General features: G+C 47.3%; 1 protein-coding gene across 5 annotated transcripts; it reads left to right on the plus strand.

Annotated features, from left to right (window-relative positions):
• The first annotated feature begins 6,007 nt into the window (after positions 1 to 6,007).
• Positions 6,008 to 17,544, plus strand: RAET1E (retinoic acid early transcript 1E). Of its 5 annotated transcripts, XM_053904390.1 has the most exons (7): positions 6,008 to 7,527; positions 8,989 to 9,086; positions 10,042 to 10,141; positions 11,550 to 11,813; positions 11,996 to 12,268; positions 13,079 to 13,207; positions 16,813 to 17,544. In XM_053904390.1, the coding sequence occupies exons 2-7, from the start codon at positions 9,069 to 9,071 to the stop codon at positions 16,890 to 16,892; spliced, it is 864 nt and encodes a 287-aa protein (XP_053760365.1). In that variant the 5' UTR covers positions 6,008 to 7,527; positions 8,989 to 9,068; the 3' UTR covers positions 16,893 to 17,544. The 5 variants fall into 5 exon arrangements, with proteins under 5 accessions (XP_053760365.1, XP_053760366.1, XP_019280546.2 ...); XM_053904391.1 differs by lacking the exon at positions 6,008 to 7,527 and having other exon boundaries at positions 8,755 to 9,086; XM_019425001.2 differs by lacking the exons at positions 6,008 to 7,527; positions 8,989 to 9,086 and having other exon boundaries at positions 9,500 to 10,141.
• Positions 17,545 to 27,228: the final 9,684 nt, after the last annotated feature.

A 27,228-nucleotide genomic window follows, 5' to 3' on the forward strand; every position in this document is an offset into this window, starting at 1 on the left:
AGTTGATGGGGCATCCAACTTCGGCTCAGCTCACGATCTCACAGTTTGTGGGTTCGAGCCCCGCGTTGGGCTCTGTGCTGACAGCTTGGAGCCTGGAGCTTACTTTGGATTCTGTGGATTCTGTGTCTCCCTCTCTCTCTGCCCCTCCCCTGCTCTTGCTCTGTCTCTCTCTCTCTCTCTCTCTCTCAAAAATAAATAAAACATTTTTAAAAATTAAAAAAAAAAAAAGAAATAGGGTTGCAACATCAAAAAGGAGCAGATGTTGCTCTAGCTATGTTCTAGGTACACACCTAATGATTTCAGACTCAGCCCTGGGCAGAGTGCCTGGCAGCCAGCCAGCCTCATTGCAGAACTGCCCTAGTGTAGACTCTGAGGCTGCCAAGGGACCCTGTGCCTTGGGGAGGACTGGTCAGGTGTCTGTGTGTGTGTGTGTGTGTGTGTGTGTGTGAGAGAGAGATAGAGAGAAAGAGAGGTGTGCATGATGGGAGGGGGCAGGAGAGAGGAGAGTGCATGTGTGGCTTTGACACTAACTTATTTGTGACTGAGGAAGGGTGAGTGTGTACACTGGGAGAGTGTGTTGGGTGTGAAAAGGAGTACAAAGAAAAAAAATCCTCATTTAAAATGGAGTCAGAAGCCCCGAAGGGAACGCTGTCCTGCACCTATCATTCCTTGCAGGCTGCATAACCAGCAGAGGGCAGGAAGATCACGCTTGTCTCTACAAAGGCAGCCGCTTTCACACAGGAATTGATCTCCCGCTTTTAAGAAAAAGAAGGAAGATCTTCCCCTGCCCCAGCAACAACCCACTGGGTACCACCTGCAGCCAAGGAGAAATCTCCACAACCTCAAACGCTTGCTCTTCTCCAATGAAACTGTTCAAAATAACCCTCCCCTGATTCCTACTCAGCCCTAATAAAAGCCGACCTTCCCTTTCTCCCTGCAGACTTGCCTATGGGTTGCCATAGGTGGCAATTGGTTCCAAATTGCAATTCCCCTGCTATTCCTTTTTTGTTGTTGTTAAGTTTATTTATTTACTTTGAGAGAAAACAGAGATAGCAGGAGTTGGGGAGGGGCAGAGAGAGGGAGACGAAACCGTGAGATCAGGATCTGAGCTGAAACCAAGAGTCAGAGGCTTAGTCCACTGAGCCACCCAAGCTCCCCTCCTCTGCCCTTCCTAAATAAACTTGTTTCGCTAATAAAATAGCTGGCTATTTTACTTTTTTTATTTTAATTTATTTATTTTTAAATTTACACCCAAGTTAGCATCTAGTACAACAATGATTTCAGGAGTAGATTCCTTAGTGCCCCTGACCCATTTAGCCCATCCCCCCTCCCACTACCCCTCCACCAACCCTCAGTTTGTTCTCCATATTTATGAGTCTCTTCTCTTTTGTCCCCCTCCCTGTTTTTATACTATTTTTGTTTCCCTTCCCTTATGTTCATCTATTGTGTCTCTTAAAGACCTCATGTGAGTGAAGTCATATGATTTTTGTCTTTCTCTGACTAATTTCGCTTAGCATAATACCCTCCAGTTCCATCCACGTAGTTGCAAATGGCAAGATTTCCTTCTTTTTGATTGCCGAGTAATACTCCATTGTATATATACACCACATCTTCTTTATCCATTCATCCATCGATGGACATTTGGGCTCTTTCCAAATGTCTTTGGCTATTGTCGATAGTGCTGCTATAAACATGGGGGTGCGTGTGTCCCTTCGAAACAGCACACCTGTATCCCTTGGATAAATACCTAGTAGTGCAATTGCTGGGTCATAGAGAGTTCTATTTTTTGTTTTTTGAGGAACCTCCATCCTGTTTTCCAGAGTGGCTGCCCCAGTTTGCATTCCCACCAACAACGCAAAAGAGATCCTCTTTCTCCACATCCTTGCCAACATCTATTATTGCCTGAGTTGTTAACCTTGGGTATTGTTAATAGTGTTGCTATAAACATGGGGGTGCCTGTGTCCCTTCGAAACAGCACACCTGTATCCCTTAAATAAATACCCAGTAGTGCAATTGCTGAGTCATAGGGTGGTTCTATTTTTAAGTTTTGGAGGAACCTCCAGACTGCTTTCCAGAATGGCTGCACCAGTTTGCATTCCCATGGCTCTTTCACTTTCAAGGTTGATATGGGTGTGTGTGAGGGGCAACTACAGCTTGTGTGACAGAACTCTGGGGAGTTTTGTTGTTGTTGCCGTGTGTGTGTGTGTGTGTGTGTGTGTGTGTGTCTAATATTTCCCAGAAGTGTGATGAGAAACGATTGTATTTTCGACTCTGCACAGGTCATCATGGGATGGAAGGGGAAGATGTGTGTGTATGCAGAGTGAGGAGGTAGGATGCACTTGGGTGGGACCATGTGTGTATGGGGACCTGTGTGTCAGGGAAGTGTCTGTGACACCAATGTTTCTGGAGATGACAGTGGAAGTGTGTTGGAATCTTTTGTGTGGAAGAATTTTGTAGAAGATGGGCAGGACGTTGCGTTGAAGGAGCGTGGATCGGGTGTGAGGGAGCAAAGGTAGGTGGGGAGGGGGAAGCCAGTGTGTCTTTGTAGAGGGTGCGGGCAAGCGGGCTCGTGCCTGTGGGAGAAAGTATGCGTGCAGGGGGAATGGGTGTGCAGGGCGGTCAAGGGGGGTGTGAGGAGACCTTCTGTGTGGAAAGCACCCCCTCGCCCTGCTCCTCAACCTCTCTGCCTTTCCACTTTACCCCTCATCCCCGGATTTGTTGAGATCTCCTACCCCCTGTTCGTCTTAAAGGGCGAGGGGGTGGCGGGGGCGTGATGGCAGTGGCTGGACTGGATGGGGAGGGGACTGCCCGAGCTGGGAGCCCCACCCTTAGACACTCACGGCCAAGTGCGTTCAGGGGCGCTCTCCTGGAGCAGCAACATCCCCTCGGGTGAAAAGAGAATTCCAGACCCTGGGCCAGCGCTGGTGAACAGCTCTACTGGGCACACTTGTCAGGAGGCTTATAAAGTTAACATCGCACACCGCACCCATCCTCCACCCACTTCAGGGCTGTTCTCCCAGGCCTCCTGAAATGCTATTCTTGGCCAGAAACCATGCAACTCCAGGGTACTTATAATATTTGTGTATTTTTTTGTTTGGTGCTTAATTGTTTCCGGCTACGTTATTAACTGCTGAAGCTTAGACAGGATCAGCTATTGTTGTGCCTTCCCTGCACTTGGCCCTGTTCTTCCAAAACAGGTGACGTCTTCCTCAAATATTTGTTAGATCTACTGCGCTGGCGTCAGCATGTACACCCGGAAAGTACTCGGTAGCGTCCAGGTGGGCTCTTTTGTGTCTCTTACAGGACATCAGAGGCTTAAAAGGAGGCATCAATTAGCACCGAGGGAGAGGACACCTCCCTTCCTCGCACCCACCAGTCCTGCCTTTCAGAAGAATGGTGCCCAGAGCCGCCGGGGTGGCTCAGTCAGTTAAGCCTCTGACTCTTCATTTTGGCTCAGGTCATGATCTCACAGTTCATGTGTTGGGAAAATAAATCAAGTTTTCCACCATAAGGTGGTCGATGGGACTAAAACAAGCTCTGGTCTCTAGCTTGGAGTCCCCTCTTCCGGGTTCTTCTCGCCCTGTTTGCTCTCTGTGTGAAAACCACCCCCCCCCAACGAATATGGAGGCTGACAATGATAAATTACCCTTCCCGCTTGCATTCGGCGCTCAGATCTTTGGAGACACGGTCTCCTCGGAGCCCGCCGGTGTTAAAGAAATCTCCAATCCACCAAGATCTCCAAGTCCTACTTGGTTTTTCTGCCAGCGTTCCAGCCTGGTTCCGGAACAATGAGTTTAAGCCCCGAATCAGGATCTGCCCTGACTGGGATTCTGTCTCCCTCCCTCTCTCTGACCTTCCTCTGTTTGCTCTCTCTCTCTATTTCTCAAAAATAAATAAATAAATATTTTACGGAAGGAGGAGGAGGAGGAGGAGGGGAAGGGGAAGGGGAAGGGGAAGGGGAAGGGGAAGGGGAAGGGGAAGGAGAAGGATGGTACCTGGCATCCCAGAGACTAGAATTCTGATAATTCCCTTCTTCCTGTCTCAGTCTGATGGAACACAGACTGGCTGGCTTATACACAACAGAACTTTTCCCCCCACAGTTCTGGAGTCTAGGAAGTCCAAGATTAAGGCTTGGGCAGGTGTCTGGTGAGGGTCTGCCACCTGGCTCATTGACAGCTGTCTTCTCACTGTGCCCTCACACTGTAGAAGTGTCGGGGGAACTCAAGGTTTTTTTTATAAGGGCACCGGTCCCATTCGTGGCCTGTCTTCTCAAAGGCCTCACCTTCCAATACCATCACACTGGGGGTTGGGATTTCAGCATGTCAATTTGGGGGGGGACACAAACATTGAGTCTGTGGCACTCCCCTCCCAGCTGTCATCTGTGCTTTTCTCGCACAGACTCGTAAGGTCTTTCCTGCGACTTCACTGTCACCTCTCAGCCCAGGCCTGGTGTGAAGTGAGGGGCTCCAGCAGAGGGCAGTGAGTGACGGTGACGCTTTCCCCTCATTGTGACAGTGACAGCAACAGGTTCGAACCCTTGGCTCTCCTAGAGGAGAAGTAAATGCCACCAAAGTGTGGTCAGAACAGAGCCAAACTCCAGGGAAGACGTGAAGCAAGGACTCAGGACAATCCTGATCCTGACGGACATTCAGCTAGAGAAAGGGTGGGCCCAGGGGAAAGAGTGGTGGGAACCAGGCCCCAAAGACCATGGGGGTGAAGAGGAGAATGGGTCTTGGGGGAGGGAGGCAGGTGGCTTTGGCCGCTCTCAGTAAAAACCAGAAAGGTCCAACTCCAGGGACCCAGGAAACCCAATTGGCAATAAGAACAGGACTTGAGCAGCAGCTTGGGACGTGCACAGAGAGAAGCACATAGGTGTTCAGGGCACAGGAAGCATAAGGCCATGTTGGGCAGTGAGGACTCCCCTGAGTGATCTCTGTAGATGTTGGAGAGAAGGTCCTCCCGCCTTCCAAGTCAAGATGCTTTGTAAACTTGATGCAGATGTGATGAGGTTTTGGGGGGATGGGAGTGGAGCGTAGAGCCCATGGCCAAGAAAGAATTCTTGGAGACCATCTTTGGTGCACAAAGGTGATTTTACTAAAGCATGGGGGACAGGACCCGAGGGCAGGAAGAGCTGCACTGGGGTTGTGAAGTGACTCTCTCTCTCCTTCTCTCTCCCCTTCATGGGATTCTCTCTCTCTGCCCCTCGCTCACTTGTGCTCACTTGCTCCCTCAATCTCTCTCCTTCTCAGAAAAAGGAAAAAAAAAAAAAAAGTAAGGGCCTCCTATAGCAGAGTAACCTTGACCTGGGCAGGCTCACCTCTAAGTCCTGATGAAGCCTTTCTGTCTTGGGGCAGTGGGAAAGGGCTGGCACCTCTAACAAGGTTCAGGCTTATTTCTGTTTTAAAGCTGGACTCTGAGGTGAAATGTGAACATGCTTGGCAAGTTATGGTTTAAGTCAGACTAGGTTGCTGCCTTAAGGCCCCACCTGGTGAGTACTAGGGTGGCAGCAGGAGCCCAGGGAATGGACATACCTAGATATGGGCAGGGGCAGCGTCATGGTGGGTCCAGATGATCTCTTTTCACAGGGTAGGGGAGGCCATGCACTGGGCTGCAGGCTCAGGGGTCTGGCTTTAACCCCTGGTGGAAGGCGCCTGAGGACGCACCTGCCTCAACCAAGCAGGCTGGGGTTTAGGCTTCAGTCCCCGCAGCAAAGGGGATTGGTGAGCAGGGAGGAAGGCAGAAGACCAGTTTTAGAAACCACGTCTCAACAGTGAGGATTTAAGGGGGGCTGGGCCTCCACGGACACTTGGGGTTGAACTCAGCCAGCTTCTTTCTGGTCGCCTGAGCCTGCTGTTCAAGGGCTACATGTCTGGACAGGGCAGGGTTCAACTGGTGAATGTCAGTGTCCAAGCTGAGCTGAGGGGAGATGGGAGGTAGGTGAGGCCCAGGGAGGGGTGTGTGAGAGATAAGGAGTAAAAAATGGTGGCAGCCAACCATGTCTCATAGTCTTCCTGGCAGAGGAAGGGTCAATGCAGGGTTCACACTCATCGTGGAGCCCTACATAGGGCCTGATCCCATAACCCTGAGATCATGACCTGAGCTGAAATCAAAAGTCTGATGCTCATTTGATGGAGCCACCCAAGAACCCCTCATAATCCATATTTTAAATCAATTTCTTAGATAAAGACAGAAGACACGATTGTCCTCTAAGGTGGTACAAAGCCAAAAGGGATACAAAGTATGTTAGATGAGCCACCTGGGTGGCTCAGGAGGTTAAGCATCTGACTCTTGATTTCGGCTCGGGTCATGATCAAGAGTTCGAGCCCCTCATTGGGTTCCACGCTGGCAGTACAGAACCTTCTTGGGATTCCCTTTCTTCCCCTCACCCATGTGCATGCTCTCACTCTCGCTCTCTCAAAATGAATAAACTTTTTTTAAAAAGGTACATTAGATGACAGAATCAAACTCTAAAACTTCATGATACGATGGACCAATGTACTAAAAGAAAATAGTGCTGGCCAACAGTTATAGAGTCTATATCATGCCTTTGCCATTGTTCCAGGTGTTTCAAATGCTTTGCTTCCCTTAACCCTCACAAGCACGGGAAGTAAGGTAATTAATCATTTCTATATGATGGATGCACGATCTGGGGTGAGGGCTCAGAAGAACCTTCTGCACACCTCCAGATCTCTTCCCCGGTAGCTCTCTCCTCTCTGGTACTCCGCCCCGTGGATTCTAGCCACCTGGCCCCTTTAAATTCTCAACGCCACTTTCTCTGCTCAGAGAGACTTCCAGGCTCCCTTTGGGTTCCCTTCCCAGCCCTGCAGTCTGGAATCCTTCTCCGGGCAGGAAGCCAACGCAGTCAGAAGGATCACTTCCTTAGTGTCCCTTGTCCTGGGTCCTGCACTGCCTGTTATCCGCTGTCCAAAGCACCTTGTTTCTTTTTTTTTATTTATTTATTTGTATTTTTCATCTAAGTTGAGGGATAAATCATATTCCTTTATTACAGCTGTAGCAGAATCAGAGCCTGTTTTTTTTAAATGAAAAATGCTTTATGACTCATTATAAAATCTTTTTAATTATAAAAATTTCAACCGATACGAAGTCTTATAAAGTAAAAAAGTGAGTATTCCCCTCCGCTATTCTCATCTCACACCACAGAAACCACCAGTGTTAACAGTAAACACATTAAGTCATTTCCACTTTTCTCCAAAGGACCCTCTTGTGAAGTTATAGTGTTAGGGAACCAGGCTGCATCACTGACAGAAGAACCAAGCGGCACTCGGGGATCTTGGAGGATCAGAGGTTTATTTACATCGTTGGACTCCAGGGAGACGGTCTCTCCAAAGATCTGAGTCCTGAGCATAAACATAGGGGACAATTTACAGTCTGTTTCTTCCACATTAGTGGCAATTTGGCACACGTGGCAAGCGGGGCAGGAAGAAGAACCCGGAAGGAGAGTCTTCGGCGAGGACTGGAGATGCCCCCCCTGTCGGCCATCATATAACATCATTTTTCCCTATCGAGGTCAGGGTTTGGTTTTTTTCCCCATCAGTAGAGGGGGAATCTTTGGCAGTGCTGGGAGGATTGGAAATGATGTTCCTGAGAAACGCTGTCCCTGCCACCTCTCCCTCATTATCTCTCCCATGGAACATGTGGGCTGGATGTCATTCTATATTGACTTCCCTTTCACTGTCCCAAAGGCAGGAGTAAGAGTCACGTGTCCATCTTAAAATCTCTGTGACGGCCACATAAAATCATGTAGATGAAAGTGGCAAACTTTGAAATCATTACAATTGGTAGTTACTATTATATTATCATACATGTTTATGTTTCATATTAATAATAATAATAATTGTTATTATAGAAGATTTGATGATACCTTCAGGGTCCATTTTTATCACAAGTGAAAGGTTCTCTTTACCATAAGCCTACTCACACTCTCTGAGGTCTAAGGCAAAAGGAATCCTTATGTTGTCAAATGTATCTTTAAGTGGCTTCTGTTGTGTGGGGTCAAGATCCCATATGTGGGAGAACCTGCAGCCCAAAGTGAGCCACTCCCTTTAGGGCTCAGAAGCTAGTTTTTCAACTTCAAAGTCACACACAAACACACCCTTGAAAACTTTATGTTTTATAAAAACTTTATAATTGCTCTTGTTCATGGAATGGCAAAAAATTAGGCTGATACTTCTTTTCTTTTCCATTATTATCTCCTACTCTGCTCTGGATCTGAAAGCAATGGGTTCCTTAGGGTCAGCTCTGGAAATAAAAAACAAAACAAGATAGCAGAGACTGCTATTTTTTGTGTCCAGTTATTTATTCCTGACTTCCTAAAAAATACATACATTTAACAAAGTTCAAGCATCCAATCAAAAAAAATTCTGGGTAGGGGCTTCTGGATCACTCAGTCCGTTGAGTGTCTGATTCTTGATTTCAGGTCAGGTCGTGATCCCAGGATCATGCTCAGCATGGAGCCTGTTTATGATTCTCTCTCTCTCAGGGCGCCTGGGTGGCTCAGTCGGTTAAGCATCCCACTTTGGCTCAGGTCATGATCTTGCAGTTTGTGGGTTCAAGCCCCACATCAGGCTCTGCATTGACAACTCAGAACCTGGAGCCTACTTCAGATTCTGTCTCCCTCTCTCTCTGCCCCTCCCTTGCTTGTGTTCTCTCTCTCAAAAATAAATCAATGAACTTAAAAAAAAATTTTTTTTTAATGTTAAAAAAAATAAGAATAGAGAAGAGGAAGAATAGTTTGTGACAAAGCTGGGTGTGGGCATCAACTTCTAGTCTTCCTTCCAGTGATAATGAGTCAACCCTCTCTGGTTGCCAAAAGGTTGTTGACAATTGAGTTCCTTTTGGCAGATAAAGGGAGTTCAAAGACAACCGCTCCCTGCATTGGCTGTTTTTCAAGAGCCTTCAGCTTAAGATAATATATCAAAGCAGTTAACCATTTGTTTTCTTTCCTTTCCTTTGTTCTTGGGGAGCCAGGAGTGCCTGAGGAACTTCACACACATCCCATCTGGGGTGGGGAGAGTGTGCTAGCTTGTACTTTGCCCTCAGCCTGACTTATGCTCCTTCATCATCTGGTAAGAGGCTGGTATCCAGAATATATAAAGAACACTTACATGGAATAATATGGAGGAAATAACCCAGTTTAAAAATGAGGCAGGGGCACCTGGGTGGCTCAGTCAGTTAAGCATCCGACTTCAGCTCAGGTCATGATCTCGTGGTTCATGACTTCGAGCTCCACGTTGGGCTCTGTGGTGACAGTTCGTAGCCTGAATCCTGCTTCAGATTCTGTGTCTCCTTCTCTCTCTGCCCCTCCCCTGCTTGTGCTCTGTTTCTCTCTCTCTCAAAAATAAATAAACACTTAAAAAAAATTTTTTTTAAGTGAGAGACGGAGACAGAAGAGAGACAGCACAGCGGCATGCCCTTGGGGGGTTGAATTTCTTTCATTGACAGTCGTTAACCAGGGGTGGAATATTTATTACTTAGTTTGGGGATACAGAGTTTCCTGCTCTTTCTTCATTTCTGGTCAAGTGTTTGTTTTCATGGCACCTGCCAGCTTGGGCCTGGCTGGTTTGATCCTGCTTCTGTGGAGTGCTGCCAGGCAGGCCTCTGACATTCCTGACAGCTGGCCATGACTTTCTTATTAGGGGCCTCCACGTGTCTGGTTAAAAACCTACTGCCTACTCCAACATGTTTGATCTAGTTAAAGGAAGGCCAGTGGTACAGGCCCACTTAACCAAGCATCGGGGAAGGCCCAGAGTCTGATTCACAAGACAATACCAAATGGGTCTGACTTGCCTTTTAAATAACCGGCAGAATGCCAGGCACACAGTGGGAATTTACATATGAGGTGGACAGATGGTGTTATGGACTGAATGTGTCCCTCCAAAACTCATATGTTGAAATCCTCAACATGAAGATATTAGATGATGAGTCATTTGGGAGTAATTAGGCAATGATGGTGCGGTGTCTGTAGGCTATTAAAAAAACAAGAAGGGCTTGTTATCGCCTGCTTCTCTCTGCATGGTGAAGACACAAGGAGAAAACTGCTGTCCACAAGCTGGGAAGAGGATCCTCACTAGACACAGGACCTGTCGGTGTTTCGATCTTGGGCTCTCCAGCGTCCAGAATGGTGAGATATAAAGGTTAGTTTTCTAAGCTGCCTGGCACATGCTGGTCTGTTAGAGCAGCCCAAGCTGGCTAAGCTGTTGGATGAAGAGGTAGACCGGTTGTAAAAGTGAGGGGAATGGGCTTCAAAGCATTTAGTTGTGAGGGGAACTTTCGAGTGATGTGGGAAATTTCAAAGTGACACCAAAGCTTTGTTCTTGGACTGCTTTTCACAACTCAAAACTCAGAGCCCCAAGACTTTTTCTGATGAGAAACTGCTTGGCTTGGCTCGGCTCCACAAGTCTTGGCTCCCACAGGATTGCTGGACTCGACTGTAAAAACCGTCTTTGATGATAGACCAGGTGCTAGGTGTCTCCCGCTCGTTCGATGAACCCGTGTGTACTTGGTGAGAGTGAAAGTCAATCCGTTATGAGGGAAGAGCTGGAGTAGATAAGGATGGGGTGGGAGAAGGGAGACGAGAGAGGGGAGAAAATGTGGGAAGAAGGAGGAGGAGATGGAAGACAGAAAGAGGCAGTTGGTGGGCGGAGAGGGGAAAGGAGCTCACGCACCTGCCAACAATCCCACTCACACCAGAGGGGTTTTGAGGAAAGTGGAGAGGGATTTTCCAAGTGAACTTTGTTTTGGACCACACTCTCTCTCTCTCTTGTTTTTTAATGGTTAGCTCTATTTTGAATACGTACAGAACTCTCCCTCGGTACACCTTACTTCTGCCGGATTTCAGCAGGGCCACCGGGTGTGACGACTTTGGAAAGTGGCCCACAGCGTGCACATCAGCAATGTCGCTGGCATACCACGCTGCACATTTACTTTTGTCAATGCTGCTGCCAGTACAAACCTGGAAGACGCTGGACCGTGAGTGTCCTGGGATCTGGGAACCTGGCTGGGGAGATGAGACAGGGGCGGAAGGAGAGGGTCTTCCCCAGGTTTTAGGCAAGTGGGTGCCCGTCCCTGTGTGCTTAAGGACGGGGACCCCGGCCCGAGGCTTCTGCCTGTACTGTGCTCCCAATTCCCAGCTCTCCCTCTCCTGCTGAGTCCCACCTCCTCTTCCAGGAAGCCTCTGCCGGTTACTCGGGAACCATCCTGAATTAGTCATGTGTCCTGTGGTGTCTTTTCGGTTCAAAGTCCTGTCTGTTCGGCTAGATTTCAAGTCCCAGGAGGGCAGACACTGCCTTGTACTTTTCTGACCTGAGACCTTGGCAGAAGTCACTAAAAATACCTGCCAGACGTTTCCTCCGGGTGACGGTCTGTGTGTCCGAGGGGTCTATGGCATCCAGGCACTTTGCTAAAGCTCAGGCAGCAAAAGGTGGGGACTAAGGACGCAGAAGGTTGAGGAGCTGGAGTGGAGACCCCTCCCTCTGCAGAAGGACCTTCTGAGTGAGCGTCGGGGCCTCGGCTCCCTTTTTCTCTCACAGATACTCACTCTCTCTGCCTTGACCTCACCGTCAAATCTCAGTCTGGACCCGGACACCCTTGGTATGAAGTGCAGGCCTCAGTGGGCAAAAAGCCTGTCTTTCAGTATGACAGTGACAGCAGCAAGATGAAACCTTTGGGTCTCCTGGGGGCGAAAGTAAATGCCACCAATGCATGGACAGAATTGACCCAGACGCTGGGAGAGGTGGGGCAAGAGCTCAGGATGATCGTGTCTGACATCAAACTGGAGAACAGCGTGACCAGTGGTGAGTAGGAGAAGGGGGTGGGGAGGTGGAGATAGTCAGCGAGAGAGGGAGGAGCCGGCACAGGCAGGGAAGGGGCTCTGGGACAAGAACTGAACGTTGGTCCCGCCTAAGAGACACGGTGGACCTACTGGGAGGTGACGGCGCTAAGAGTCCAAGCCAATGACTTTGGGGGTGAATTGCAGGTCCCCCCACCCTGCACATCCAGCTGTCTTGTCAGTGTGAAGCAGAACGAGGCACCGCTGCGTCCTGGCACTTCAACATCAACGGGCAGCCAGCCCTCCTCTTTGACGCGATGAACATGACCTGGACAGTCACGAGTCCTGGAACCAGAGGCGTCAAGGAGGAGTGGGAGAACAAGGGACTGGCAGACTATTTCAGGAGGATCTCAATGGGAGACTGCCGTCACTGGCTTAGGGAATTCTTAGAACACTGGGAGAAAGTGCCGGAGCCCCCAGGTAACCGAACAGGGGGAGGAGGATGCAGTACATCTCTTTAAAGGTCTAATGCCTTCCCTGTGTGGATAGGGCATGTGTGTGCAATTAAAGATGGGAAGGATCCATCGACTGACTGGCCTCTTGGTGGACTGGAGAGTCAGTGACTGCCACAGGACCTCCACCATCCCCCGTTCCCTGCCACCTCCCTCTGCACAGGGGCCCCCTTCCCGCTAACCAATGATCCGGTCACCCCGGACTGCTAGGTGGGCCCCAAATCTACGTGCATCCCTGGGCTTCAGCCTTCTCTTCTCCCTCTGTCTTACCTGTTCTTGACCCAGAGCAAAGGTCACTTCTAATGAAGCCTTCACCAACCCTCCCCCCCACGGAACTAAGCACCCCCGATGCCATCACCTCAAATAGATCTGTCCACAGAGAACATGTCAAACGGTCTGATAACCAGATGGACATCAGCTGCCTCCCTCAGTAGAAATATGCGCTCCGTGAGGACAGGGCACAACCCCCTGTTCATCTTTCGACCCCACCACCTGATAGACTGGCTGCCACATAATGAATCAACAAATTGGGGGGTGACAAGGTGCTCAGGAAGGTATTTTATTTTTTACTGAAATGCAATTCGTATACACTGTATAGTATTGTACAGATAGATGTACAATATAATGATTCACCAATTCTATACATTACTCGGTGCTCGTCGGAGTAAGCGGGCTCTTAATCCCCTTTATCTATTTCACCCATCCCCGCCCCACCTGGCAAGCACCAGGAAGGTGTTTTTTCAGGTTTGACAGGGCTTTCGCTTTTTGTTTCTTTTAGTACCACCAAAAAAGGTCCCAGATGCTGACCAGTCTTTACCCATGCCATCAATTGCATGCATCATCCTAGGAGTGATTGTCATCAGCCCAGTCATCATTGTCATTTGCTGCAGCATCTCAAGAAAATTGGGTAAGTGTATCGCAGGCTGGCCTCTGGCCGTGGGGGAGGATGCAGTCCGGTAAGGACTTGGGACAGGTGACCCACGGGTCTCACCCCAGCCCCTGTCCACTGATCCGTCGCTACACAGACATGATGCACTTTCTCAGTGTGGAACACACACCCCCCACACTAGGGCAGGGGTTACCCTGACGTTGGGATGGTGGAGGCTGGGATAAGCAGCAGAGTAGTGCAGTGAGGGGAGGGGAACCAAGTATCCTACTCCTGAGGTGGGGCAGGGGCTAAGATCCACGTCTGGGGTGGGCGTTGCCTTATTGCAATCTAGCCCGTGGTTCCCCCAGAGCTTTGATGGAAAATAAAAAACTTCGCTGTCTGAGGATAGCACCATGTACTCAACAATTTTTGTAATGTTCTGATAGCTGTTCCATTATCAGATGTTTCTTCTCTGGATCATGAGAGAGCAGCGATGTTAGACCAACCCTTGGTGGCAAAAAAAACCCCAAAAAATACATTAATGGCAATCTGGCTGCCAATCTAATACATGATCTTCTAACCCTTCCTTTGCATTCTTTCCATCAGACTTCCTTCTGTGTCGGGTGGAATGGAGTGGGTGCCTGCATTTTTATTTTTATTTTTTATTTAGTTGAGAGGAAAATGAGCTAGGAATATATGTATTTTGGTTTAACTCGTGTTTGGTTAACTTTGTATTCACGCTCACTTCTGTGTATAGATAAGTTCTTGCTCTGCAGAAGCCACAGGTCCACTCTGCTGACTAGATGTCATAACACACAGGTAGAGGACCATACGGCAAAGTGACATGTGAATGAACTTATCTGATATTATATTAATATCTCCTATGGCGCCTGGCTTAGTTCCAAGGATAAATGATAGTGTGATGTATTTAGAAATTAAAAAAATTATATAGAAATTGATAAGGAAGGGTGCCTGGTGGCTCAGTCAGTTGAACATCTGACTTCAGCTCAGGTCATGATCTCACGATTCATGGGTTCAAGCCCCATGTCAGGCTTTGCACAGACAGAGCAGAGCCTGATTCAGGTTCGCTGTCTCCCTCTCTCTGCCCCTCCCCCACGCATTCTCTCTCTCTCTCTCTCTCTCTCTCTCTCTCTCTGTGTCTCTCTCTCTCTTTGAAAAATAACTAAACCTTAAAAAGAAAAGAAATCGGTAAGGAATAAACTGCTACACAAAACATGGATGATTCCTATGGATAGGAAGTTAAGAAGAAACTGTCAGACACAGAATATATATTCTAGAACTCTACATAAATTTCAAAACAGACAAAACTGATATTTGGTAATAGAAGTCAGAATAGTGGATACTGATTAGGAAATGGTCTATAACTTGACCTGACAGGTGATTATGCAGGTGCATTTCACTTTTAAACGTACATCAAGCCAGGGGCACCTGGGTGGCTCAGTCAGTTGTGTCTGACTTTGGCTCAGGTCATGATCTCGCGGTTTGTGAGTTTGAGCCCCGTGTCAGGCTTTGTGCTGACACCTCTGAGCCTGGAACCTGCTTCAGATTCTGTGTCTCCCCTTCTCTCTGCCCCTCCCCTGCTCATGCTCTGTCTCTCTCTTTCTCTCAAAAATAAATAAACATTAAAAAAAATTTAAAAAAGGGGGGGGTGCCTGGGTGGCTCAGTCGGTTGAGCATCCGACTTCGGCTCAGGTCATGATCTCACGGCTTGTGAGTTCGAGCCCGAGTCGGGCTCTGTGCTGACAGCTCAGAGCCTGGAGCCGGCTTCGGATTCTGTGTCTCCCTCGCTCTCTGCCCCTAACCCACTTGCAGTCTGTCTCTGTCTCTCTCAAAAATAAGTAAATATTAAAAAAAATTTTTTTTAATTAAAAAAAGTACATCAAGCTGACCCTAAAGATTTATATACTTTATTGTATAGGAATATTACATTTCAACAAAAAAGGTTTTTTTTTAAGTAGATGTTCCAGTTTTCATTAATGTCTTGACAAACTGGTAGTTCTCTAGTCAGTAATATCTTCAATTGCAAATTAAATTATAAATACATTGGACTTTTTTTGATGAGAATCATATATATATATGGTAAGAGACATAGAGACAGAGAAAACTATTATTACATGCCAGACAGCACCAGACTCCACTAACTAGTCCTGTCCCACCATCTCCCTGGCCTTCAGAACTCATTTCTTTCTCCTATTGCCGTTATCATCTGTATAACTTCCTCTCCAGGCTGACCCAGAGAGACTTCACACATTGAGGTACAGCAGTTTAGAAAAGTTGGCATCTTGGGGTTAAAGTCACAGTTCCTGGGTTTCTCTGTGAACTCCAAAGTCAAGATTCTGATGATCAAAATAACCCACTCCATATAGGATTCAGTGAGGAGCTATGTGACTAATGTGGGAAATGATTCAACTCTTTAAGTTGTTCAACAGAATAGCAAGGTTCAGCCTGCTCTGTTTTAAGTCTGGGCCCTGAAGTGAAAAGTAAGCTTACCGAATAATAGTGTCCCGACGTGCTTGGCACATATCAGTAGTCAGACAGGGGCCACTGTCCAGAAAGGGCCCCTGCTGTGAGTAGTAGGACAGCAGCAGGAGCCCAGGGTTTGTGTATAACAAGACTTGGAACAGGGGTGGCAGCACGGTGGGTCCAGATGATCTCTTTTCACAGGGTAGGGGCCTGCACAGAGCTGCAGGCACAGGGGTCTGGCTTTAACCCCAGGTGGAAGGTGCCTGAGAAGGACACAACTGCCTCAACCAAGCAGACTGGGGTTTAGGCTTCAGTCCCTGCAGCAAAGGGGATTGGTGAGCAGGGAGGAAGGCAGAAGACCAATTTTAGAAACTAGGTCTCGGGGCGCCCGGGTGGCTCAGTCGGTTAAGCGGCTGACTTCGGCTTGGGTCATGATCTCACGGTTCGTGGGTTCAAGCCCCACGTCGGGCTCTGTGCTGACAGCTCAGAGCCCGGAGGCTGCTTCTGATTCTGTGTCTCCCTCTCTCTCTGCCCCTCCCCCACTCACACTCTGTCTCTCTGTGTCTCTCAAAAATAAATAAATATAAATTTAAAAAAATTGAAAAAAAGAAAAGGAACTAGGTCTCAACAGTGAGGATTTAAAGGAGGCTGGGCCTCCATGGACACTTGGGATTGAACTCAGCCAGCTTCTTTCTGGCCACCTGAGCCTGCTGTTCAAGGGCTACATGTCTGGACAGGGATGGGGCAGGGTTCAACCGGTGAATGTCAGTGTCCAAGCTGAGCTGAGGGGAGGTGGGAGGTAGGTGAGGCCCAGGGAGGGGTGTGTGAGTGATAAGGAGTAAAAAATGTATCTTCCCACGCTTCCTCCACCTTTGCGAAGAGCCTCCCACGCTGTGTCTCAGAGGGCTTCCCATCAGAGCGAGCATCAGCACTTGAGAAAACAGAGAGCTTTGTGTGCCGATGACACATTCCTACTTTGTTGTCTTTGGCATTTCTTGACACTGCTTTTGCTGATGTGACAGAGGAGAGAGGTGATTGGTCAAAACTAAACGAGGAAAAGAGCTGACGGGAAGTGTCTTAAATTAGGAAACACTAGGCAGGGGGTAGACCCAAGATAATCTGACCCAGAATCTAACATAAACACTTCTTTTCCTCTGAAGCCCAGAGAAGCCCAAAGAAGCCCAAAGAAGCCCTTTACCAGGAAGCAAGGCTCAGCTCTCCAGCGCTCCTTAGCATCTGACCACGGCTGCCTCGCTGTTCTTTCGTTCTCACTCTGGCAGCAAACAGAGAACATGAAGAAATTCAGGGGAGCCTGGGTGGCTCTGTTGATTGGGCATTCGACTCTTGATTTCGGCTCAGATCATGATCTCAAGGTTTGCGAGATCGAGGCCCATGTGCAGCTTCATGCTGACAGTAGGAAGTCCTGACGTTTCTTCATGCTCATCAACCATTTCAAGAATTTGTGGGTTTCAGGATAAAAACTCTTCCTAATGCCCCTTCCCAGGTAAAGCCTCTTTTTGCTCATGGTCCATCCTAAACATGGGCACAGCTGCCTATTCCCGCCGAAGGATGTATTCAAGAATGTTCATGATAGCTTGATTCATAAGAGCCCCCAGAATGTGAAACAACAAATGCCCATCAGGAGATGAATGGATGAGTGAGTTATAATACTGTGCAACTGGATATCTACTGTATTTAAAAAGAAAAAAATCGGGGCGCCTGGGTGGCTCAGTCGGTTGAGCGGCCGACTTCGGCTCAGGTCATGATCTCACGGTCCGTGAGTTCGAGCCCCGCGTCGGGCTCTGTGCTGACAGCTCAGAGCCTGGAGCCTGCTTCCGATTCTGTGTCTCCCTCTCTCTCTGCCCCTCCCCCGTTCATGCTCTGTCTCTCTCTGTCTCAAAAATAAATAAACGTTTGGGGCGCCTGGGTGGCTCAGTCGGTTAAGCGTCCGACTTCAGCTCAGGTCACAATCTCACGGTCTGTGAGTTCGAGCCCCGCGTCGGGCTCTGGGCTGGTGGCTCAGAGCCTGGAGCCTGCTTCCGATTCTGTGTCTCCCTCTCTCTCTGCCCCTCCCCCGTTCATGCTCTGTCTCTCTCTGTCTCAAAAATAAATAAATAAACGTTAAAAAAAATTTAAAAAAAAAATAAATAAAATAAAAAAATAAATAAATAAACGTTAAAAAAAAATTTTTTTTAAAGAAAAAGAAAAAAATTACTGTGACATGTAATCTGACAGGACTATGTATGAAGTTCAAGAGCGAACAAAACTAGTTCATGGTGGCACAAGTTAGAATAGTGGTTGCCTCACCTAAATACCCACGGATACATGCATGGATAGGAAAAATGTGGTATAGACAAGCCGGAGGTGGGCGGTGGGCCAGAGCAGCAGCTGGGGCCGCCGCTGCAGGCCTCAGAGTGGGTCGCCCCCGTGTGGACTGGCGTGCGACGCTCACAGGCTGAGCACAAGCCCACGGCCCCTGCGTCCTCACCCCGCACCGGGACAACCCGCACATGCACGATGCTGTGGACGGGCCCGCTGCCTTCCTGGACATTCGGGCCCCACCCTATGACCCAGACGATGGCCCGGACTGCCACTATCGCGGGTTGTGGAGCCCTTCTGGGACAAGGAGGCCCAGCTGGGCCTGTGACCCGCCCCGAGGAGTGTGTGTCCTAGAGACCCCACAAGCCAATGACTTCTGGTGCGACAGGGAGCCCTGTCCAGGTCCCGAAGTCTCCCCTTGAAGCCGCCGGCGCCCGGTTGCCGTGGGCCACAGATGTGCCCTGTTCACATCCGGACCTGGCTGCCTGAACACACTGGAAGGGCTCTCTCCCTAGCCCCGGGCCTGGGCAGTATATCTACTGGAACCGGCTGTAGGGCGAGCCATGGGAAGGGCGGGCGGGCGACTGCAGTGCAGACGCAGGCTGGTTAAGGGGTGGGGAAGGCAGGTAGGCTAGTTTGTTGCTGAATTGTTTTTAGTTCAAGTCATCGGTGAAAGCTAGGTTTAAAAAGATGAACTGCTATTTAAAGTGAACAGCGTTGCATCCACACGACTCCTGAAACAGAATGCTACGGGCACCAGTGACAGTCACAATAAAATTCACTGCCATGAGAGGCAAGGCCGACCGATAGGGACCGACACTCTTGACCAGAGTGCGGTCCCGAACAGCCAGGGTACAGAGTTTTTATAGCTGACCACATCATCTTATCATTACCTGGGAGCAGAACAAAGGAATAGCTCCCAGATGGGGGTGGAAATAGTTCAGACGTGCCCTTGCCCCAATCCAATCAAACACTAAGCCAGGTGATTTTCCTTGAACTTCAGTTCCCTTGATTGATAGGGTAAGGCTGTTATCTCTCTTAACCTACAGTGTTAAAACAAAGCTGTTATTTCTTAAGGCTACCGGTTAGCCCTACACTACAGTTTAACCCTTACAGAGGGGCAGAGAGAGAGGGAGACACAGAATCCCAAGCAGGTTCCAGGCTCGAAGCTGTCAGCACAGAGCCCGATGCGGGGCTCCAACCCATGAACCGCGAGCCCACGAACTGCGGGATGGTGACCTGAGCCGGTCAGACACTTAACCAAGCAGACTCACCTTTAATGCAAAACTATATTATCCTCAAATGACTTTTGTTTTTTTTTTTTGGTCTTAGTGTTTTTTAAGAGACAGTAGGTTAAATCTGTGCTTTCTAACCAGAAGATTCAAGGAGCTGAATTGGTATGTTTCCAAACAACTGAATGTAAAACGTTTCTAGCCAACTGTTGAATTCCATGCCCCTATTTACTTCCAGTATTTTCCTGCAGAAAAACAGAAAAATGTTGACTGTTTCAAATTCTCGGGAACTCTAATGTTCCAGAAGGCTGTGAGATCATGATCTGAGCCAAAGTCGGCCGCCTAACCTACTGAGCCACCCAGACACCCCTCACAAGACTTTTAATAAAAAGAAAACTAAAGAAATGAACACATTAAAATCTGCCCAGCTGTTGTCTAAGCCCTCTTGATTCACTTGCCCAAATGGCAACTGAGTTCGAAGGTCTGTGACAAAGGGATACTTGCTATTGGTGGAAAGTGTTGACCCTGTGGAGAGACAGATTGTATCTTTGCCTCTTTATGTGCACTGGGCTACTGTGGCCCAGAGTGAAGCAATATTTGTTTCCAACTTTTTTTTAAGAATAAGAAAACAAGGGGCCCCTAGGTGGCTCAGTCGGTTAAGCATCCGACTTCGGCTCAGGTCATGATCTCACAGCTTATGGGTTTGAGCCCCGCTTCAGGCTCTGTGCTGACAGCTCAGAGCCTGGAGCCTGCTTCGGATTCTGTGTCTCCCTCTCTCTCTGCCCCTCTCCCACCCTCTCTCTCTCTCTGTCTCTCTGTCTCTGTCTCTCTCTCTCTCTCTCTCAAAAATAAATAAACATTTAAAAAAATTTAAAAAGAAGAAAACAAATTCTTGATTTTTTTTTTTTTACAAAAAAGATGCTTATTCAATGTGAAATGCCACTTTGTTGTAGAACCTGAAACAGACATAATGCCGGGTGTTTCCTCCACTGTTGCTAACATTGTTTTGTGGTAGCTTCACATTATGGTGTAGTTTAACATGCCTTGGGGGCAGTTTGAACAGGTCATAATGCCACAAGAATTCAGTTTAAAACTAAATCCTAGATATGCAAATGATGATTTTCTTAGAACAATGTTCACAAAATGGATTTTTTAGTAGCACAGTAATGAATGTGGTTATCAGTCACATACCTACCTGTTCTGAATTATAAAAAGTTGATGAACTTATAAAATTATGGATAGTGATGTATATGCTACAATACAACCTAGAATGCATTAAACCTCACAAAAACCCATTCTGGCAATAGAACAGAAATACAGGAGGAATGGATTTTCCAAACTTTATGATGAAAAGTTTTAAAGTCCTCAGGTACAAACAAGCCAAATGAAAAAAAAAAAAAAAAAAAAAAGCCTAAAGTGCTTTTCTTTTTTTTTTTAATTTTTTTAAGCTTTATTTATTTTTGAGACAGAGAGAGACAGAGCATGAGCAGGGGAGGGGCAGAGAGAGGGAGACACAGAATCTGAAACAGGCTCCAGGCTCCGAGCTGTCAGCACAGAGCCTGACGCCGGGCTCGAACTCACAGACTGAGAGATCACGACCTGAGCCGAAGTCTGACGCTTAACCGACTGAGCCACCCAGGCGCCCCAAGCCTAAAGTGCTTTTCAAAAGAAAAACTGAAATTGTTGCAGGCCAGAATAGCAATATGGTATCTCTCTAATTTAGTTCAGTAGAGACAGTGAAACCTTTAGTTCGCTAATAAATTCTGAGTATATTAATGGTGAGAACAGAACTTGTTTTAGCCACTAAGGAGGGAATATTCTGGCTACAGAGACAAAATGTCGTGCGGCAAAACCTGGCACCTCTGTGCGTAAACTGTTCGTCATGACTGACTTCATGTGCTGTTGTCGCGTTTCTACGTATTCCTGCAAAATAGACTGTAGTTGAGTAACGACTGTGGGGCAAATACAATCCCCTCCGTCGCTGGGATTGAGCACAGAACCCTTTTCTTGGAACTTCATTACAGCAAGCTTCGCAAATGACCACCCATGACATACCAAACTTAAAGGCACCAAGGCCTCCAAAGATGATTACGAGTAACAGCCTGAGAATTCCTGGTCAATGGGACAAAATGGTGAAGCTGACAGACAAATGAGTATGTGGAAAAGGAAGGGGGAGGGAGTGACCAACAGAGGGGCTTCCCTGGAAGTTTCTCTCTGGGAGCCAGTCAGAGACAGGCAATTCCCACACACTGTCCTTTCCCCGTCACAGCCCCCAGAGCCCTTCCCCATCCCACCATTCCTTGCCACCAACCTTGCTGAAGTACTCACCCACTTCAGCACCAGTGTGAGAAGTAAGATAATGTACTTGTTTGTATAGTATAGATGAGCAATCTGGGTGTTCAAAAGAGGAGGTGGCTTGCCCCAAGGTCACACAGCCGGTAAGAGTTGGCACTAGAATTTCTGTAGGTGCCCTTAAGGCTGTACTTTATTTAGCAGGCTGAGTTGCATGACATTGTGGCAGTTTTTAAATATTTGAATGACTGTCACTTGGGAGAAGGTACAGATTGCTCTGAGAGACCCCAGAAAACGGTATATGCTACATAAGGTTATTGGAAGTCAATGAGTCTGTGTTTGTGCAGAACTCTGAGCAGTTCCTGGCAATCCTAACACAACGTCTTTATAAATGTTTCTTAATTTTTTTATTTAAAATTTTTTTGGGGCGCCTGGGTGGCTCAGTCGGTTGGGCGTCCGACTTCAGCTCAGGTCACGATCTCGCGGTCCATGAGTTCCAGCCCCACGTCGGGCTCTGGGCTGACGGCTCAGAGCCTGGAGCCTGCTTCTGATTCTGTGTCTCCCTCTCTCTCTGCCCCTTCCCCGTTCATGCTCTGTCTCTCTCTGTCTCAAAAATAAATAAACGTTAAAAAAAAAAATTTTTTTTTAATTTTTTTAATGTTTATTTTTGAGACAGAGAGAGACAGAGCATGAGTGGGGGAGGAGCAGAGAGAGAGGGAGACACAGAATCTAAAGCAGACTCCAGGCTCCGAGCTGTCAGCACAGACCCCGATGTGGGGCTCGAGCCCACAAACTGCGAGATCATGACCTGAGTCGAAGTCAGGCACTTAACCAACTGAGCCACCCAGATGCCCCTAAATGTTTCTTAAATTTAAAATAAAAATCCACAGGCTCCTGGGTGGCTCAGTTGGTTAAGCGTCTGACTCTTGATATCAGGGTCCTGAGTTCAAGCCCTGTGTTGGGCTCCATGCAGGGTGTGTAGCCTACTTAAAAAAAAAAAAAAAAAATCAATAGAAATGTCTGGGCCAATGCTGGGCATTGCCTTAAACAATGTAGAAGACAACTTTTCAGGATTTTCACCAGCTCCCTATCACTCTCTTTCTCTCACTCCATCCTCAATGTAGGAGGGAAAGCAGTGCCCGAAGCCACATTTGTACCTTATAATCTCAGCACCTCGATAACTGCACCTGGGGAGGGAGACACAGGACCAAATTGGACTCAACAGAATCTCTCTCCTGAAACTGACCAGGTATCATGGGTGCGGACCACTTGGCCCTAGACGGGAGAGGCAGCCAATGGGAGACCAATTGCTTGGTCATAGACTCTGGGTCTAGCGTTCTCTCTTGCCTAGCAAGAAAGCAAGATGCAGGATTAAAATGCGAGAGATGGCTAATGTCCAGGAAAAGACGAGCCCTGATTAAGGGTCCTTGCTCGGTTTTTATTAGGATCAGAAGGCTTACAAATATGGTAAACAATGAAACTGTGAACATTAACTCATGGATGTGAGAGAACGGGGGTCTTGAAGATATGCGGGGTTACAGGTTTGGGTTAATACAAAACAAAATCCTGGTGGCCAGCCAGGAGGAAGGTTGTTTACAGCAGACTTGAGGCACCACCGCTGTTTACCTAAACTGGCCTAGGGGGCAAGAAAGAGCAAGCTACCTCAGGGTCAACAAGGCACCTTTCTTTTGTTAACTAGCTCTGCTCTGGGCCGACTTTGCCCTGCAGCCATTTATAGCCCTGTTTACCTGTTTACCTAATTTGGTCCTTCCTTCCTGTGAAAGCAGCTTTCTGCTATAGTACTAACTTGGGGGGTGTTTCCACCCTGAATACAAAGTAATCTTGTTTACCTCATATACCTTTGTTCTACTTTGGGTCCTTTACCCTGCCCTGCCTATACCTATTTACCTAATCTTGTTTACCCAGACTTGGGTGGGAGCATCCTATAGCTTTCTATTTCTTTACGCCTTGTTAACCCATCCCTACAGGCTCAGGGAATTCCGAAGCTTATTCCCCACACTTGGGAATAACCTGAGAGCTGTCTGTCTTTGGGTCCTGGCCCTCCTTCAGGCCACTGCCCTCCTTCAGGCCTAGTGGCCTCTCGTGCCCTGCCTGTCTCACATGCGTAAGCGCGGTGGAAGCCAATTTGAAGTGGGTTTCTGTTGTTTGCAATCCACAGAAATTGAATCAGGACAAACACGGCTCACTTGGCTGTAAAGAATAAAAGTCTAGGCAAAGAACCCGAGTGCAAGGCCAAGCAGGCACTCAGGGAAGCCTTCTGAGGCTTCAAAGCTGCCAGGAAGCTCCTGTCTTCATTCTGTCCCTCTCTCGGAGCTCCTGTGCACTGTTCCCTGTTTGCCACCCCCCCCCCCCATCGCCCCCACTGCTCCATTTGTCCTCCTCTGCTGATCAGCTTCTCTGCTTCATCGTCCCCTTACACGGAGCCCTGGAGCCCGGCCGGCTGTCCAGCTATGCTTTTCTCACCCATTGCATCTGTGTCTCAATTCTGTATTTTATGTTCCTGGGACAGAGTATCTGATTGGCTCAGCTTGGGCTGGGTGCTCATTATCGGTTCCCTGAGTGGACGGGGTGGGGCCATCTGGAAGCTGGGGCTGCCCCTTCCAGGGGTGTGGGCACATTAGACTCCGTGAAAGTGGTGTGGACAAGGAGGAATCATAGTATAATGACCAGGTTGTAGGAGATTCAGGCTTCGGGCAGTTGCACACCTTCTAATACTGGGGACGCTCCTTCATTTCTGTGGGTCCTACTTTTTGTACCTGTAAAAATAAGAAGTGGAACTATAAATAATAACTAGCATTTAGCAAGCATCTCCCAAGTGTCGGACTGTATTCTAAGCACTTCGCATGCACGAAACTTATTTAATGCCTGTAAAGCATTTATGATGGTCACTAGGCTGGCAATCTTGTTCCAACAGTCAATAAATGGACCTACAATGTGCAGATCCCAATTTGCTGGACTTTACCCTTAATGATCTTTTTTAAAAAAAAATTGTTTTTAGTGTCTGTTTTTTTTGAGAGAGAGAAAGAAACAGAGTGTGAGCAGGAGAGGGGCAGCGAGAGAGACACAGAATCCGAAGCAGTCTTCCAGGCTCTGAGCTGTCAGCACAGCGGGGCTCAAACTCATGAACCGTGAAATCATGACCTGAGCGCAGTCGGCCGCTTAACCCACTGAGCCACCCAGGCGCCTTTCCCTTAATGATCTTATAAAGCAGGAATGTATCTCCATCTTTTCAGCCCAAAGTCCTGACATATTTGTCTTTACATACAAATTCTTCTGTCCATCGGTAAGGTTTTGATGTTTGGGCTTTGCAAACAAAGATATTTTGTTTCCAATAGAAATGAAAGGAGAAAAACTGCAACTTGGAGAGAAATGATTTGTTGCCTGTCTCACAAATCATAATCAGCCCCAATCTCCCTCCTAATATACCATGCAATGAAACCTGCTTTTCACAGTTTTATTAAAGTATAATTGAAGACAATAAGCTGGACCTACTTCAAGTATACACTCGATGAGCTTTGACACATGTAGGGACCAGTGGGACCATCACCACAATCAAAATGTAAACGTATCTTACACCCAGTGTAAGTGTATTTGCACTTCTTTCTAGCCCTTCTCTCCCACTGCACCCTGGTATTACAGGTTTCTCCACTCTGGCTGTCCAGAACATCACTATTCCCAGGCCAATGCAGCTTGGAAATTCTTCTGCCTGCTTCTTTCCAGTGGTTCTTTCTCTGACCTTGGATAGTTTCCTTACAAGCATGCACTTGACCGGCACTCAGGTGAAGGCTCGGGGGAACCTTCTGCACGCCTCCAGATCTCTTTCCCTGTAGCTCTCTCCCCTGTGGTACTCTGCCCTGTGGATTCTAGCCACCTGGCCCTTTAAAATTCTCAATGCCACTTTCTCTGCTCAGAGAGACTGCCAGGCTCCCTTTGGGTTCCCCTCCCAGCCCTGCAGTTAGGAATCCCTCTCCGGGCAGGAAGCCAAGGCAGTCAGAAGGATCACTTCCTTAGTGTCCCTTGTCCAGGGTCCTGCACTGCCTGTTATCTGCTGTCCAACGCACATTGTTTGTTTCTTTCCTTCTTTTTCTCTTTCTTTCTTTCTTTCTTTTTCTTTTTCTTTCTTTCTTTTTCTTTCTTTCTTTCTTTCTTTCTTTCTTTCTTTCTTTCTTTCTCTTTCTTTCTTTCTTTCTTTCTCTCTTTCTTTCTTTCTTTCTTTCTTTCTTTCTTTCTTTCTTTCTCTCTTTCTTAAGTTTATTTATTTATTTGGGGGGAGGTGAGGCACAGAGAGGGAGAGAGAGAATCCCAAGCAGGCTCCATGCTGTCAGTGCAGAGCCCGACGCAGGGCTCGAGCTCTCGAGCCATGAGATCATGACCTGAGCCTAAGTCGGGAGCCCATCACTTAACCAACTGAGCCACCCAGATGCCCCTGCACGTTATTTCTTTTTAATTTTTTTCTGGATTTTTCATCTAAGTTTGGAGGTTAAACCCAACCCCTTTACTCTAATATGGCTGCAGCAGAAGTCAGGGCCTGTTTTGTTTTTTAATGAAAACTATTTTATGACAACCTCATTACAAAAATTTCAACTGATACGAAGTCTTGTAAAGCAAAAGAGTGAGTATTTCCCTCCACTATTCCCATCTCACGCCACAGAAATAACCAGTGTTAATGGTAAACACATTAAGTCATTTCTACTTTTCTCAAAAGGACCCTCTTGTGAAGTTATAAAGAGGGAAGCTTTGGCAGTGCTGGAAGGATTAGAGATGAATGCTCCTGAGAAATGCTGTCCCTGCCACCTGTCCCTCATTGTCTCCCCCATGGAACACGTGAGCTGGTTCTCATTCTATACCGACTTCCCTTTCACTGCCCCAAAGGCAGGAGTGAGGGCCACATGTCCATCTTAAAATCTCTGTGAAAGCCATATGAATTCATGTACACGAAAGTATTGGCATACTTTGAAATCATTACAATCGTTAGTTAATATTATATCGCACTATCATACATGTTTATGTTTCATAATAATAATTATTATTATTATGGAAGATTTGATGCTGCCTCCAGGGTCCATTCTTATCACAAGTAAAAGTTTCTCTTTATCATAAGCCTACTGGTGCTCTCTGAGGTCTAAGACAAAAGGAATGCTTATGTTGTCAAAGGTATCTTTAAGTGACTTCAGTTGTGTGGGGTGACTATCTCATAGGTAGAAAAACCAGCCGCCCAGGCTATAGTCCAGACATAGCCTTTAGTGCTAAGAGGCCATTTTTTCAGCCTCAAAGTCACTCACATACACACCCTCATGAACTCTAAGAATTTCCCTTTTCATGGAATAGCAAGAAATACTGGGCTATATTTTCTTTTTTCTTCTTTTGTATTTTTACCTTCTAGTTCTATCTCCTCTATTCTAGATCTGAAAGCAATAGGTCCCTAAATATAAGCTCTAAAATTTAAAATGTATATGTGTATATCAGAAATTGCATTTTCCTATCCAGTTATTTTCTCTTTCCCTCCTAAAAAATCCAGACATTGAACAATGTACAAATTACAATGTTCATGTATCCAGCCAAAAAAAACTTCTGGATGTGCCAAAAAGCAAGAAAATATGATCCACAATCAGGAGAAAAAATGAATCAAGAGAGAGCCTGTCTGAGATAAATAAGTTGTAGAAGTTGCTGGCAGGCAGTTAAAGCTCTCAGACGTGGTCTCCAGTAGACTGG

Source organism: Panthera pardus, unplaced genomic scaffold, assembly GCF_024362965.1.
Source record: "Panthera pardus isolate Hobbes unplaced genomic scaffold, ASM2436296v1 HiC_scaffold_17, whole genome shotgun sequence".
NCBI lineage: Eukaryota > Metazoa > Chordata > Mammalia > Carnivora > Felidae > Panthera > Panthera pardus.